General features: G+C 40.4%; 1 protein-coding gene across 2 annotated transcripts in view; it reads left to right on the top strand.

Annotated features, from left to right (window-relative positions):
* The window catches only part of LOC116311474 (polycomb group RING finger protein 3), a 68,410-nt gene that overhangs the window by 19,691 nt on the left and 32,638 nt on the right, over positions 1-16,081 (top strand). For both annotated transcript variants that reach the window (XM_031728600.2, XM_039621396.1), the window contains exons 2-3: positions 11,217-11,326; positions 15,095-15,212. In XM_031728600.2, coding sequence (XP_031584460.1) covers positions 11,312-11,326; positions 15,095-15,212 — 133 coding nt within the window. In that variant the 5' untranslated portion in view covers positions 11,217-11,311. The remainder of the gene's footprint in view (positions 1-11,216; positions 11,327-15,094; positions 15,213-16,081) is intronic.

A 16,081-nucleotide genomic window follows, 5' to 3' on the forward strand; every position in this document is an offset into this window, starting at 1 on the left:
GAGTTGCTTGTAGACTAGACATTGCTGAAACTTATTAACCAAGTTAGGATCACCCAGAGCTATATTTCTGTATGAGATGATGTATGTTTTGGAACAGAGAGCTTGCTCGAACTGCAGTGGTTAGATTTTTATTGTTTTTGCTGCTCTACATCTAAAATATTAGTGTCATCTTTTTATAAGGTGTAGCCTGCTTAAAGCCAATAACAGGAAAAAATAAAAATAAATAAATGATTTGATGTGTGCAACTGTATATATTCTTGCCTAGCTGACAGTCCAGACCGTGACGTAGACACCAGGATGTAACCCACTGGTTAGTGAAGTCCTTGAGTTTTTAAAAACAGTTGTGATTAGCATGGGATGGATTTGTCTATGACACCGCATAATCTTAGGCTAGCAGCTCGTTAATTGTGCCCCGCTTTACCTTGTTTGTGTGTTTTGACTCAAATGAAGGTCACAATTAGAAAAAAAAGAAAAAAAAAAAGAACATGGTTTATTCAGTACGACTAACGACCCAGGACAAACTCACCAGTTTTTACAGAGGCCACAGAAAAAGGAGCTGATTTTCCCACAGACTTAAATCCTGTCAGACTTGGTTTTGCATCCAGAGTAGTTGCCCCCTGCTGGTCAATAAAAAGAATGCAAATTTGACTTACTTTTACCTTGGTTTTGTTTTTCAGACGTTGAAAGTCCATCGTTATTATACAGTTTATGGGTTTTCCAGCTAATCCCAGACAGAAACCCCAACTTTTGGTTAAAAACTGGTTTCTAAAGTCAAAGATGGCCCAGAAAAAGATCAGATTGAAATGTTTATTTTGAAGATGGCTTCATGAAGAACCCCACACAATCTGTAAACCATACGACAAAAGGGCTTTTTTTCAGCACTTTCCCTCAGGCCTCACTTGTATAGAAACACTGAGAGGTTGATCCAGCTCGTTTCAGATTTTATTCCAGAAGTTATGAATTTTGTTTCCCAAAAACAATAACTTAAGGTTCCTTCTGGCTTTTTAAACATCGGCTGAGTTTATAATCCTGCAGAACTACTTGGGTTTTGCATACAAATCAAATTTACTGGCTCATGAGCTACTAAGAAGGGAGTAGGAGGTAAATACACAACAACTCTCTCCTCACTATTCTCCCCCTTTTTTAATATAGGTCTGAGTAATTAGTCTCGTTTGAATGTTTTCATTAAATTAATTGGTAAAAGGTTGCCAGATTTCACAAAAATGCTAACGTATTTTTAGTTGAGCAGAACTGATCTGCATGTGAAAGGCTAACAGAACTGTTTTTAGTTACGGTAGTTAATAACTCCTTTGACTGCAACTAGAGCATCTGGATCAGTAGGTCTGCATAATAATTTGCAGCTCTTTTAATAATGTGAATTGTTTATGTCAATCGCCAGTTTGATCAATATTCATCAGATTCAAGTTAATTCAAGTTGGTGTGTAGTTAGAAATAACTTCTTCATGGCAAAGTGAATGATTGTGCCAGACCTGCTTAAAAGAAGCGGGTTGTTTTCTGATGCTGTAACCGCGATCAGACATGTGAATATGGGTTTCTTTTCCATGTTGCCTCTGGGAAAGACTCCGTGTACTCGGCCCCCCACATCTCCCTCCTCGCTCTTTCCAGTCTGAAGTAAAAAGGAAGCATCTTCTCTGTGCTTAGGAAATTCAGAACAACCGCATCTTTAAAAGCATAAATGTAAAATTTCTTAAAACTTTCAGTAACTGTTTCGGATTACTCGAGCACCAGCTATTTCTGTTCTTAGGATCTGTTCTGTTTTGTGTCTGACCTGTGGGGCAAATTGCACATTAGCTTCAATAACTCCACCGCTGGCCCTCACAACCTCAACTCAGAGCTCAATTATTCAAGTGTTGCTGCTTCCTGGCAGCGCGTACAGCCTCCTGGCCTGCTGCAGTCTGCTTCTCTTTGGATCCCGTCTATTGTCTGACTGATTTCCCCAGGCACCGAGTACTGGCTGGAGGATTGAGGGCCATCAAACAGAATTAAGAGGAGACAATAAGTGTGTGTGTGACGGTGGATGTGTGTGCAAGTGTGTGAATACTCAGGCAAGAGTGCTTTTCCATTTTTGTGTAGTTTTGTGTGGATTTTAGTCTCTGTGTGTGTGTTTGTGTGTCTGTGTGTGTATTGAAATGAAGCCCGAGCTTCCACAACAAGCAGAGGCCTCTCCTCCTGGCTCCGTCCACTGATGCAGGCCTTCAGTGTCCGTCGCTCCAGCTGGCGGCCAATTTATACCGAGGCCAAACACTCCAATACCCACAGGCAAGCCAACAGGGGCTCTTTGTGATGCCAGAGTGTGTGAGAGAGTGTGTGTGTCTCTCTCTGTGTACTTATCAGCTACTGAGCCAGTTGTTCAGCTCATGATTGACTGCAAACGTTGTTAATCTTAAGTCTTGGCTGCATTGCTTAAAGTGTGAATTACATTATAATAGTGGCTCAAAATCAATGAGTGCGCTGGAAGCTGTAAAGCTGCTGTGGGGAGGAAGAAATGTCTCGTTGCAATTTAAAAAAACGACGACGACAACAACAACAAAAACCCCTGTGTGTAGATAAGAAAACAATGAGGGGATAAAATTACATTTTTATTAGGGACTTTGCTAAGAAAAGCCATTAAAGTCAAATGGATTCATCAAGTTTGCGGCGATGATTATTAATTACCTTCCTATTAATATGTCTGTTGTGACTCTGCTGGTAATACTTACTTTAGAATTCCCACCTCAGTTGTTAAAATTCAGCAAAATGTTGAGTTGCGCTAAACTGCATATATTGAAGCAGCTAGTTTATCCCATCTGCCCAGAGCAACCGGTTTAAACAGCATCCACTAATACTCATCAGCTAGGCTGGGTGATTAATCAGATTTTATTTTCAGTTATGATTTTTCGCTTCCAGTAATCTTGAAAACAAAATAATCAGGATGAAATGATTATCCTTTTAAGTTTTTATTACTACTCAGATCAAGTGCACACCTTTCCCTAAAAGACCTCCCTGAAGCTCAAGCTAACTTGCTGCTTAGTTCAGTTGAAGCCAGGATGACATAAAAAGAGCTTTTGTTGGACAAGATATATCTGGAGGAAGTAAAATCATGAGATTTTTCATAGATTTTACTGCATGCCCGCTGCATGATCTCTCTGAGTCTTTTGGGTTTTTCACTTGGGGAGTGACTGTTGGTTGTTGGGCTTTCTGTGGCTTGTCCAATAGTTGCCATGCAGACAGCCCCACACTTCACTGGTGCCTAGATCTGTCTTTTTCTTTCTCTCTTTCTTTTTCTTTCTCTTTTTATTTAGATGAGCTTTGTTTTGTTTTTGTTTTTTTACTTGCCTTAGAAAACCTAGCTTATCTTTTTTCCCCCGACCGTTTGCTGTAGTGTTAGTCGTTGTCCCGCTCAGATAATTCATCTACGTATTTAGAGACATGGTTTGCAATCTGAAAGAAAAATAAAATGGGTAAATGTGCATTTTTTTTTTTTTTTTTTAAACTTGGGTAAAACATAAATTTTCCCCCCTATTACCTGGTTCCACATGAGTGGTTGGTTTGTTGGTTGTGAAACCCTCTGCAGACATTACACTAAGCTTTTGGAAGGAGAGCTCATGCTTTAGTCATGTATCTAACAGCGATGCAGCAGTAGACTGAGGATCACCCACTCTCATTGTGGTCACAACCAACGGCGCTCGAGTTTGAAATGCTGTGTCATAACAGCTTTTCTCTGTGGTCTAGGTTGTTCAAAAGTAGCAGGAAAAATATTTCTCAACTTTTGACCCTTTTGGGGTTTTTTGCCCCCCCCCCCCTTAATTTGACGGTCAGATCTGATTTGTTACTTTTACTGAGTAAGAATCGAAGATTTGCTGGTAGTAAACCTATTTTAATGTCCAAAATAATGCTGTCAAAGGAAAGAAATATCCTTTTTCCTTGCTAAAAGTTCTGTTTTCACTGCTAATCCCCTCTTTACATTATTTGCATGCAGCCACTAAAATCATCAAGGCCTTAATCAGGCCTAGTAACCAGTTGACCGACCTGTCTGGCCTGTTGTTCTGGTGTGTTTGGAGTGGTTCACTTAATTCCTGGCTTTTGGGTAGTTTTTGGCCAGATGTTGGTTGTATCACTATGCAGGTTTCCACAAAAAATGTGGTTTAAGTGCCTTGTTACTTATTTATTAATTTTACTTATTATTTTATTGTATAGTCTCCCAGGAGGTCAAATATGAGTTTTAAAACCATTTCTTATTATCTGTATGTCAACAACATTCAATCATTTCAGAGATCATTGATGCTCACATTAAATCTAACCTGCTCTCATTTTTTTTTTACAATTTAAAAAAATAAATAAATAAAAATAGCTAAACTCAGGACCATTGTCTCTGGTGATGCCCATCATGTCTTCATCTCCTCCCACTTAAGTTATTGTAATGCACTATTTTCGTGTCTGTCTAAAGCATCGAGTAATCGCCTTCAATTTGTCCAAAGTGCAAGATTTTTAACTCTTAAACCGTCTCTTATCACCTGTTTTATTTTATTTATTTATTTTTTTTAAACATCTGCAGTGGTTTCTGCTCAGGTTTAGATGTAAGGTTAAAATCTTGGAACTTATTTTTATTACCTTAGGAATTGACTAGTGGGTGTTTTATGACTGCAAAACTCATCTCACAAGGGCACAAGTCCACTGCGAGATGTCTCGTGGTGCAACCTGAGCGACCTGAGTGCTTCAGGAGACCTGCATGTTAACCACAGGGAGAAGGATGGAGAGCTGAAGCCAAACAGAAGCCAAAGCAGGGAGGTGATCTATAAACAACAGCTCCAGGCAACCTTTAAGAGCTTGATTTAATCTACTTGCGTCTTTTTGACTACTGTGAGTGAGTCTGGGTTTTTAGGAAAGAGGTGCACATGATTTATAATACCTGGCAACAGTAATATCGCTAAAGTGAATGAATGCAAACAAAAAAAAAATTGTTCCATATAGCTGTGTATATTTTTGAAATCGTGCTAAAAACATGTTTAGTCTTCCTCCTGACTCTGCTCAAGTTATTCATTCACCACATGACATAAAGGTGGCACTTGGCAGACTGTAACAAGGAACTTGCTGCAGTGAAATGTCATTTGATCTGCTCGGTTTGTTTCTCTCAAGGGTCAAGAGGGTCATAAAAACCTTTGACCCCCACAGAAAGTCGGCACGCTGAAATTTCACCTGCATTGCTATTTCTGCCCTTTTGAGGCAGCTGGCTCTGCTTACAAGCTGTTACACAACAGCTCCAAAAATATGAAATGACTCCCTGAAATGTTTTGAATTGACTGTATTTAGCTTAGAGGAACAAATTTAACATCAAGAGGCTTTAAAAAATATGTTTCGACATGAATTATAGGAGCTGAAACTATATTTTTGACAGTAATGTCTCTGTGGTGAGCTAAACATGCTTTTCAGACAGGCTCAAAATCTTTCACCTTTGTCTCATAACGCTCTCCTTGCCTCCCCTTCAGCTCCGCTGTCCCTTGGGGTAGATTTACCTTGCAGTGTAAAGACCTCTGGGAGTGTGGTCTTTCTTAAAATAAATCTTTGTTTGTGGCGCCTCGTCACAGGAGATGTTCTTAGATGTCTGAGATTTATCATCAGAGATCATTTAAAATTGATCTCTGATAAAGACTGGAAGTGACCATACCGAGATACCTTCATCTCTACAATACCTTTTTATTTAAGCTATAGATGAATATCACCAGCACAAATTAAAACTGTTGCCTTGACGTTTGTTTTCAAGGGGGAAAAACAGTGCTGTGACCAGCCTCATGTGGTCGTTTCTGTGGCTCATGAAAAACCAGAGCGACTGGTTTCAGGAGAGTGCCGTTGGCGTGAATGTGAGTTTCTTGTGGCAAATAGTTGCTGTTGGACAGGTTTGAGTGGGAGGCTGTGATGATGTTGATGGGCTCACCGTGAATCACTCCAAAAAGAAAATAAGAGTGGGAACGGAGCCACATAATTTGGTACTTTTATTTTCATCTCACGTTCTTACTCAGTATCAGAGTTTCTTTAAGTAACAGAAGTGATTTCTACATAAAGAAAGATTTAAACTATCATCTATCATTTTAGTTGTTTCAGTCATGTTTTGGTTTTTAAAGATGAACTTTCTCAGATGTGATTGATGTGTTTCTTTGAATTTACCTGATTCTAAAATAAATCAGACAAACAGGCCTTTTCCACTTTTAGTTTTAGGGTTTTCCATCAGGTGGTACCAGGTACTTTTTAAAGTACATACTCAGGGTTCCAAGCAATCTGAGGTGATCTGAAAAAGTGACACCAGCAGATTGCATGTCACCAATTGATGAGCCATAAGAACGACTCCTTCATGAAAAATCAATACTATCATATTTAAATTTGGCCAACTCCACAAAAAACAACATTATGGTCGCCGAGTCTGACAAAAAGCCGTGCACCGAGCAGCAGCTATACCACCTCCATTGTTGTGTTTTGTTTGTGTCCCATACAAATGACGTCATGGGATGTGCATTACGTGGTACTGAATTGTAATGGATCTATTCAATTCAAATAGGGGTGAAAGATCTCATTTTTAGTATTCTGAGATGCTGTATGAGCCAATACATTTATAAAAGAGACAACTTTTTGAGCTCTGATGTGTTAAATTTAAAGTGCCAAAACATTTGAAGTCTTAAACTGTGTACCTGATCTTGTCTGGCGAAGCACTTTTTGTTGCTGGGCTGAGACGCCTGTGCACCGCAGTCTCTTGAAAATTGCATGTGGGGTCGTTTGACTGACAGCAGGAGAAAATAAAAGTGGGTGAGAGCAAAAAGTGCAATATTGGAAGTTATTTTCACATCTCTTTGTGAAAAGGCAGCAGGAACTTTGATGTGGCAAATCACAAGAACAATTACAGACTTCAGGAAATGAAGTTTGTAGATAAAATGCTGCCAAAGGAACAATTTCCCCCTGGGTAGCCTCGGTTACTGTATTGTTTTGGTCCTTGGCCTAAATGCGGGATATCGTATGGCTCTTTGTGATTCTAGCAAATATAATGTGAAAATAAGCCTTTCAATATGAGGGACAGCAAAAGTTATTTGCCTTTTCTCCTGGCAAAAAGGAAGCTGTTATTTGTGTTTATATCTACTGTGAATGTGTTAAAGCAGACTTTTCTACACTTTAAACAGATGAATCACTGCTTCATGACTTCAGAATAATGAGGGTGAAGAAAAAAGAAGTTAAGTTTCTTCTTTTTTAATACAGGTTAAGGGTGAAATGTCAGGCAGTAGGGAAACGCTTTCAGAGCATCAGTTAGGGATACACCGAGCAGATATTTGGCTCATATCTGTCTGTTTATGCCTTAAAAAGCTAAAAGGAGTATAGTGATGAAGGAAGCCAACAGCAAAGGGTTGGCAATTAGGAGGCATTTCACACCTCTGATACCAACAGCTTTTCTTGGTATGTTTGCAGTATTTTTATTTATTTATTTATTAATTAAATTTAAACACAAACTGTGGTCATAGTGAGTCTTACTGTGTTGGCTTTTCTTGCTCTCACTATTTTTAGGGTTATTGTAAAACAGGGCCTGTAGTTTGTTGTGGACTAAGACCAGTTATTTCTGCTATACTTCTTTGAGGTCTGCCATGGTTGGTACGCTGTAGTGGTCAGTAAAACCTGGCAGGCATGCACAGAATCCTACTTTCACTACCTGATGACAACATTTTTGTCACTAAGACCCCGTGGAGCCCAGCAGATTTGCTCATAACCTTTGTTGGGAAGCATTGCAAGCACAATGGGCTCTATTGTGCTTGCAGTAATCTTAATGTGGTAATATCAGCTTGTTTTTTAGATTATTTCACTTAAACCAGTCAGATTCACTCCACGTGAGATTTATGTGTGAGATCACATTGGAGTGAAACTGAGATCAAGCTGAAATAAAACTACATTGCAAATAAATTAGGAGAATCACATTATACCTGCTGGTTGGCTGGAGCCTTTCTATTTCTTTGCATATTGTCCTTGTGCCTGTGTGGGTTCTCTCCAGGTACTCTGGCCTCCTCCAAAGTCCAAGACATTAGCCTAACTGGTGACTTTAAATTGGCCTCAGGGGTGAGCAGTTGTTACTCTGAGTAGTAGATGGACTGGAGACCCGTCCAGGGTGTAACATATGTGTATCACCCAATGTGACCTACAGCTCACCAAATTACCCCTGGTATCAGATTGTTACTGTGTTGCCAGATGCCTGTAGTGTGGCACTAATTAATAAAGCTGATGCTTCAAACTGAACACCACTGGTGCACACACTGAAACAATGACGCGGTGAATAAATGCATAATTCAGCGGGCAATGTGAAATGATGGTATCAGATTATAAGTCACTGTGATTCCCACCTCTGCTGCTGACAGGTGAGACGGGCAGGAAATGAGCTGACACACAGAGGAGACTGAAATGCATCAGAGGCCTTTCATGGATTTGATAATGGTAGTTGCAATTAAAAGCTGTGTGTCTTACCCACTTGTCCTCCAGGATGCTGCTTTTATCTGGTAGTTGACAATGGTGGAAGTGTCTCTAATATAATGGTAGAAGCGCGGTGCCTTTTGTGCTGCTTTCTGCAGCTTTTAAATAGCTGGTATCCTTAAATGACCCTGAATGCAGCGGCCTCAAGTTGGCACTGAACTGAGCTGAGCCCAGTCGTGGTTTGTTATGTGGTATGCTTTATATATACTGTATATCTCATCTCTACTCCATCCCACAGACAGACATAGATGGTCAAATATGATTTCAAAGCAAAGCTCTGACAGCCTGAAGGTATTTTTTTTTTCCTATGCTGTCCAAATAATGAAGTGATCTCAGAACAGCGTGTCCATAAAGAATACAGATGCAGTGCATGTGATAAAGATGAAATCCAATACGATGTGGAAGACTGACTTTGTTACATGTTTGTAATTGTTTTGTTTAGAGGATGCAAACTAATCTCACATGCACGCTGCAGTGCCAGAAGTTTGTGGACACTTCCTCTTCTGTTTTCAATCAGTTATGTCTTGATGCTTCAGCATACTAGATATGCTAATTGCTAAGTTTTAAATACTAATCACTTAAGGTAAAGCAAGAAATGACAAATTTTAGAAAGTGTCAGCAGTGTGCATTCAGCTACAAAGAAGCAGTTTTTATCAGGCTTGTGTGAAACAACTGACCAACATTACATCCAACACCTCTGGGAGCATGATGGTTCAAAACTGGCAGGAATCCTGTAATGTTATATAACATTACATTAAAGTGAGAGTCTCTTATGTTGAAATGTAAAGTTCAGGTGTACAAATGTGTATTTCAAAGCAGCTGACATGCTTCAGGGAGAGTTTTATTCCTATGTTTTTATTCCTGGACTCAAAATGGGACAAATAAGCCTGATTTATCTGATAACGTGACGTGATGGAGCCACTCAGTCAGTCTTTCTGCTGAACAATTTGTTTTAGCTCCCTTCTGCATCCCTTTAAATCAGCGTCGGGCAATTAATTTTCCCAGAGGCCGCATGAGAAACTAGGACCAGGGCTCCACCAATAATCTGAACTCAATTCTGCTTAATATTTATCTCTTCATAAATGGGTGCTGGCATTATAATTTCCGTATCCATGGAGCAGTAGGGTCTGCTGGATGCAAATTTCATCGTCAGATGTTTGCATGCCTGTCTCTATAGGCATGTATAGTATTACAGGAAGGACTACCAGACCCTCGGGTCTGCAACAGAGTATAGTTGAGTCCCAATATAACTATAACCCACACCTGCCTTTAAGCCATCATTCTCCTAATTGACTGCCCTTCACAAGGAAAAGCAAACTGCAAGTAGGTGGGTCTCATGAACTTGAAGCCGGAGCAATTTTCCTGAGAGAACCATATAAAGGATATCTCCACTCTGACGTAATAGACGAACAAAGAAGAAGAACAAAATGTCATGAACAGAGTGTTTACAGCAGTCTGAAGTTTAAGCTTTTGGCTCACAGAGTTTACCTGTACCTATACTGACCTAACCATTAAGTATGAGCATCCACCACAGGAGTAGATACACGAGGCACAGACTGTGGGTGGAGTTTTACATTCAAGAGTCATCCACATGTCGTGGCAAATGGTGAGGCTAGGGTAAAATGATGTTGCATGCTGGTTCCTTTTTTTAAGCTCGTTTCTAGTATTTTTTTTTTTTTTTTAAGCTATTTTTATGTGTATTCCTGGTGGGGGTCATCTCAGACTTTGGAAACTCTGAGCTCAACCCCATGTCTGAAGAAATATCAAAGATTACATCACAGAAGTGTTGCTGGATGTCATGTGACTGTAACATCTGTGTGAATCTCATCGGCGTGCAGCCGCTCTGTAACAGGCCGCCGTACACTGTGTGTGTCCTCAGCAACCGTCGCCGCATGTCATCTCTGTCGACTAACTGGGCTAATTTCATGGTCTGATGAGCAGACAGAGGAAGGCTGGCAGGATGGCAGACTCACTGTTGAAGGCACTTTCTTTTGAAGCTGTGAGTGTGTATGTGTGTGTTTGAAGGAGCGTTAGGGGTGGTGTGTGTTCGCCCATCGTGACTGGTGTGGTTGGACTCCTACAATTAGGCGATGAATCACACAGAGTGGCGGCAGAGCCAGTCACTGCAGCATGGCCGCTTTCCTTGTGTGGAGGACGACGGTGACGTTCACGAATGTTAAACTAAAGCGGTGTTTCAGTCAATCCTGCTTTTGTGTGTGTGTGTGTGTGTGTGTGTGTCTGTGTGTGTGTGTGCGTGTTCCTTCTGGCCGAGCAGTCATTGTTGTGGCGTTTGGCTTGTCAGTCAAGCAGTGTGGGTGGTACTGAGATGTGTAGTTTTCCAGTGTTGACTGTGGGTGGCTTTCTTTCTTGGGGTTTTCAGTAAAACGCAACCAAATATAAAGCTGTTATTTTAATAATTAAAAATCAAAATAATTTTTAGGCTAAATATCTGGTACTCTGGCTCTATGAATATGCAGAGCAGCTCAAGTTAACAGAATGATGGATGCTTAAAATCTGACAGCAGATTTGGAGGCCTGTAGGAACCACAGTCGTGCTGGTAGATGGTTGATATTTTATTTACAGCTTTTTCATGTATAAGACACTGATGATCTTTTAAAACCATCCAAATCAGGTGAATGGATTCACAGATATTAAAGCGAGGCCCCGTTCCTATAATTACTTATTGTTTACAATATTAAATCTGCTTCTTTCTGTGTTTGTAGGCTTTGATAAGAGGCTCTTCATGATGAGCAGCTAACACTGACGGCCGCACAACCACAGGAAGAGACGTGGCTGCTGCACCACCCACAGTTGACGCATGGCGGTATTAGGGGTAAGAATCGCTCTGTGAGGTTTATCGGTGCTTGAAGAAGTTAGAATGTTTTTACAATAACAGGAAACATCTTTTCCTTTCATCTTTTCAGTTTCTGTTTATGGTACAACCTGTGATATTAACTGTCATCTGAAAACGTTCTGTTTAGGTGTTATGATTCATAACAATGGAGAAAGAAATGTTGAGCATTTGAGTGATTTTCAAACATTTTATGTCCACGCGAGACCAAAGAATGAGCCAACATTTCAAGGCACACTTATTGCCATGTTCTTTAATTAAAATATCATCACTTCTTCTTTGAGATATATACAGCGGTGTGGTTTAAGAAAAACTGAACAGCTTTACTGCTAAGAGGCAAGCAGCAGACAAATAAGTTTGATGAACTCATCGTCAGCGAGTGTGACCTCCTTTATTAAAGCACATGTTAAGTTCACTTGCAAAATTCTTCCCAGGAGCGGATGTCCCAGCAAATTCCCCCCACGGTCAGACTGTGCAGGACTCAGAGAAACTAGGAAAAAAATAGAGAGCTACATCTCAGACTGTACAGGCCTTGGTAGCCTCCTAAAGGTTGAAGCAGATGACGGTACAATTAGAAAAAGTCTGAACAAGTATTGAAGGTTTGAAAGGAAAGCCTCTTCTCTCTAAAAAGAAAATGACAGTACAGCTTAGGTTTGCAAAGCTGAATTTGAACAAACTACAAGACTTCTGGACCAAAGTGGAGATGTTTGTCCATAATACACAAAACCAAAGACAGCATATCAGCGCAAAGACACCCCAGTCGTCTGCACAATGGGTGGAGGGCTGAGGATTTGGGCACCTTGTAGTTATTGAGTCAACTTTGAACTCCTGTGTTTACCAGAGTATTCTAGAGTCAAATGTGAGCTCTTCTTCCATCTGCTTGAAAGCTAAGGCTTAGCCCAAAATGGGTCGTATAACAGAACAATGATCCCAAGCACAGCAGCAGATCTACAACAGAACAGACCTCAGCCTTACTGAGCTGCTGCGGTTGGACCTTCAGAGAGCTGTGCATGAATGCAAACCTCACTGAAATGAAGCAACATTGGAAAAACGATTGAGCCAAAATTCCTCCACAGTGGTGTGTTAAACCGATAAAATCATACAGAAAACGATTAATTCAATGTATCGCTGCTAAAAGTGGTTCAGCAAGCTCCTGAATCAGGTGTTTATTTAGTAGATTTACCGTTAGCTCTAGAAATGTGCCTTCATCTGACTATCCAGTACTGTGAAAAACTGTAGTTCAAACTACTGCACAACATTTGGAAACCACCGGCCTAATAAGAAACAGTTTTGGAAACTGAAAGGGTTTCACTCCGGTGGTGTTTTTTCAGTGCTTTACTTGAAAAGATCACAGCTAAAGATTTGAATGGATAAATTAGCATCATATTTATTAATCAGTAATGAACTTAAACATTTGATTCTGCATCAAACTGCTGTTTTGCCTGAAAAATTGGTTTATTACTTATTTATTTTTTCCCCCAGAAGTCATTATAAATCACAGATGTTCAGTTTAATATTATGCTAGCTAAAATATAAAGTTTCAAATTTAGAAAACATTTATTCAGTATTTACCTTTGATCACCTTGATTACCTTTGAAGTGCTGTTCATTACGAGCTCTTTAAATATCTCTAAACCTGTGTGAACACCTGACGTTTTGAGGAACATTTTTGATTGTTTTCCATCGTGGTGTGGAGACTCTTGAATCGGTCTGATAGTCAGGAAGGATTTCTGAGCAGGTTTGAGCCTCTAAATAATGAATGTTGGCTGTCTGACTGTCTCCTTCGCTGAGTGCAGCTGGCCATTATCTGAGGTATCCTTACTGGTTGTTGCACATCTGATCATTTGGCCTCAGCAGTCAGTCTGCTGTTGTCAACCTTTATGTCTCTGATTTATCTGTCAGGAAGGAAATATCGTAGCTCTTGTATATTAAATACATTTTATCCTTATGGTAAATTCACTAAACCATACGCACATGTATAGAGTTGAACTGCACATCTCTTTAAACTAACCAATCAGAAGATCAGCGGGGTCTCCTCAGGGTGTCTCTTCGAGGCTGAAGGGCTAGATCCAGTCACATAAAAGAGAAACACCTTTTAAAGATACCACTCAGACATCCTCTTCTAAAAATGATCTGTGACAGTGGAGATCAGAGAGAGTTTTAAAAAACAAAAATAAGCTTTTCAGGTAGTTTTCCCACTGTAATTCAGTTGTAACTAAGTCTGTACATCCGTCTCGATCTGAGTGAGACGGACTAAAGCAGGGTGCTGAAGAAGGCCACACTGTGTCGGAACCACCAGAATATAAAAATGGATTTTGAATATGCCTTTTGCTTGCTGTTTGTACGCAGAGGCAGCAAAACAGACAGAGTGGATTTCCCTCAGGTGAAGACCAAGACAGAGCTAAATGAAATTCAAGGTCAACTCAATGATTTATATATCAGATATTCACAAAAAGCCCCATAACTATGTAGGTGACCTATACAAGTGTGGTTTTGTCAACATATAGATGGTGCTGTATAAAGACTTAAAATCTCATGTCACACTTGACCTTTGACCTGTTCTTCAAGGTAAAGGGATTGATCTGAAGGTCAAATACTGCCACTGTTATTGACATATAGGGAATGTTAATTATAGCTTAAAGGTACATTTAAAAAGAACACAAAATGAATATATAGAAAATATTAATTTCCTTAAACGAGTCGAGCTCTCTGAGTGCTTCTTTTTTTGTAGTTTAAGGCTTTTTGTCTTTTTTTTTTTTTTATTATTATAAATAAATGATGAAGTTGAACTTAAGGACCACAATGGACGTAAGCCAAATTTTAATGACCCCATTCGACACACCTACAAAGTTTTATCAGAATTCATTCTAAACTTTTACAGACAGACCTGCACACAAACGCTACAAAAAACAACATAAAAAAAGATTATTAGGTGGAGTTGATCAGATGGGGTCACCAGTGTTGCTTGATGTAATCAAAATAGGCTGAAGTTAAATTAAAATTAAATCAGAAGGAAAGATAAAAGCCATTTTCGCCTGTCGCCTTATCTTTGATTGAGCCTCAGTTCTGTTTATCACTCTGTCAACTGTAAACTCAACGTTTCCACCCAAAGCAAACAAACCAATGAGTGTTGGTTTTCAGTGGTGTGTGTGTGTGTGTGTGTGTGTGTGTGTGTGTGTGTGTGTGTGTAAGCGGGGGCAGTGTGCAGTTTGTACTAATCTAAACAGATCTAAAAGGATTTAAAGTCACATTTTTAGCAGCCACTAAGTGAAGTTTCTGGTCTGACAGGTGAGTTGACCGTTAACACCCGAGCAGAGTTTCTGTGAGAGCGGTCGACTCCCTAAAGATGCCCCTCGCAGAGTGAAACCACAGTTAGTCATGCTGTTACTCAACGCAAACTCAGCTCCTGTTTAGCAAATCACTGCTTTCAACATAGCTCCCGTGCAGCTCTGTTAAAGCATGAATCACCAGATGAGCAGCTCCCCCCGCAGCCTGTTCTGCCAGCCTGTCTGAGAGCGCCGCTACGCTCAGCTAAAGGCTCGGCCGATTTCGTCGTTAGTTCGAAGTCATTACTGCATTTGGTGACTCACCTGGCTTGTCTCAGGTAGGAGGTAAATTCAAGGGAACAGCAGGGTTTAAATAGCTGCAGTAGGCTATAAAACTTTTTCTTCAATTGCATCAAAAGATTAAAAACCCTGTTCTGACGAAAGCGTGAAAGATGGCTAACTGCTAAATTTGTCTCCTCCTCCAGAACCCCGACATGCTGACGAGGAAGATAAAGCTGTGTCACATCAACGCCCACATCACATGTCGTCTGTGTGAGGGCTACCTGATCGACGCCACCACCGTCACAGAGTGCTTACACACCTGTAGGTCCTCCCCTCACTCTGTTTGTGATTACAAGTACTCTCACTTCTTCTTTCTCATCTACTCGCTTCTGTTTTTAAGTTTTCTTTTGTGTCTCTCTCTCTCACGCGCGCACGCACACACACACACACACACACACACACACACACACACACACACACACACACACACACACACACACACACACACACACACACACGAGGGCTGTTTTTGTCTCCCAGGATTTTTCTTGGCTCTTTGCTGTTAGGGGAAAAAAATCCTGGAGGCAGAGAGATGCTTCTGATATCTGTGCAGCGCCGCTTGTTGCTGTCTCTGTGAAGCACCTGCTCTGTCTGTTGGTCAGGTTGACTGTTGCTTCTTCCTTTACTGTTTCTGCACAGCATAATCTCAAAACTGTCTTTATTTGTACTGGTGTTTTCCAACAAATGGCTTTGAATATGAAGTAGATGCGCGCACAAAGGCTCACAAGAGGGCAGACCAGGTATTCTGCACATTTATTAGTCTCATAAAAATATCAGACTAAGTCACCTCTTATCCACACAGCGATGCATCAGCTGCGTGTTTTCAATAAAGCGGCGTGATAACACCTGGTTCATCCTGCAGGTAGAGGCGTTATCTTGTCTGATCCAATGCCTTAACCCAGACACAAAGACTCATCTAAACTCAAATCTGGATCCATGAGCATCTTTAGAGTTCTCTTACAAATTCTTTCATGAATGAAACACATGAAAATCAGTAGTTTCTTTAGGGCGTAACCTTAAAAACAGAGTTCAGTCAGCATCTTCAGTAAAAATGATGAAAAACCCTCTTAATCAAAGCTGTGTCCACACTGGACGCAACCAGAAGTAACCACAGTGATAACCGCTGGTGA

Source organism: Oreochromis aureus, linkage group 2 (assembly GCF_013358895.1).
Source record: "Oreochromis aureus strain Israel breed Guangdong linkage group 2, ZZ_aureus, whole genome shotgun sequence".
Lineage (NCBI taxonomy): Eukaryota > Metazoa > Chordata > Actinopteri > Cichliformes > Cichlidae > Oreochromis > Oreochromis aureus.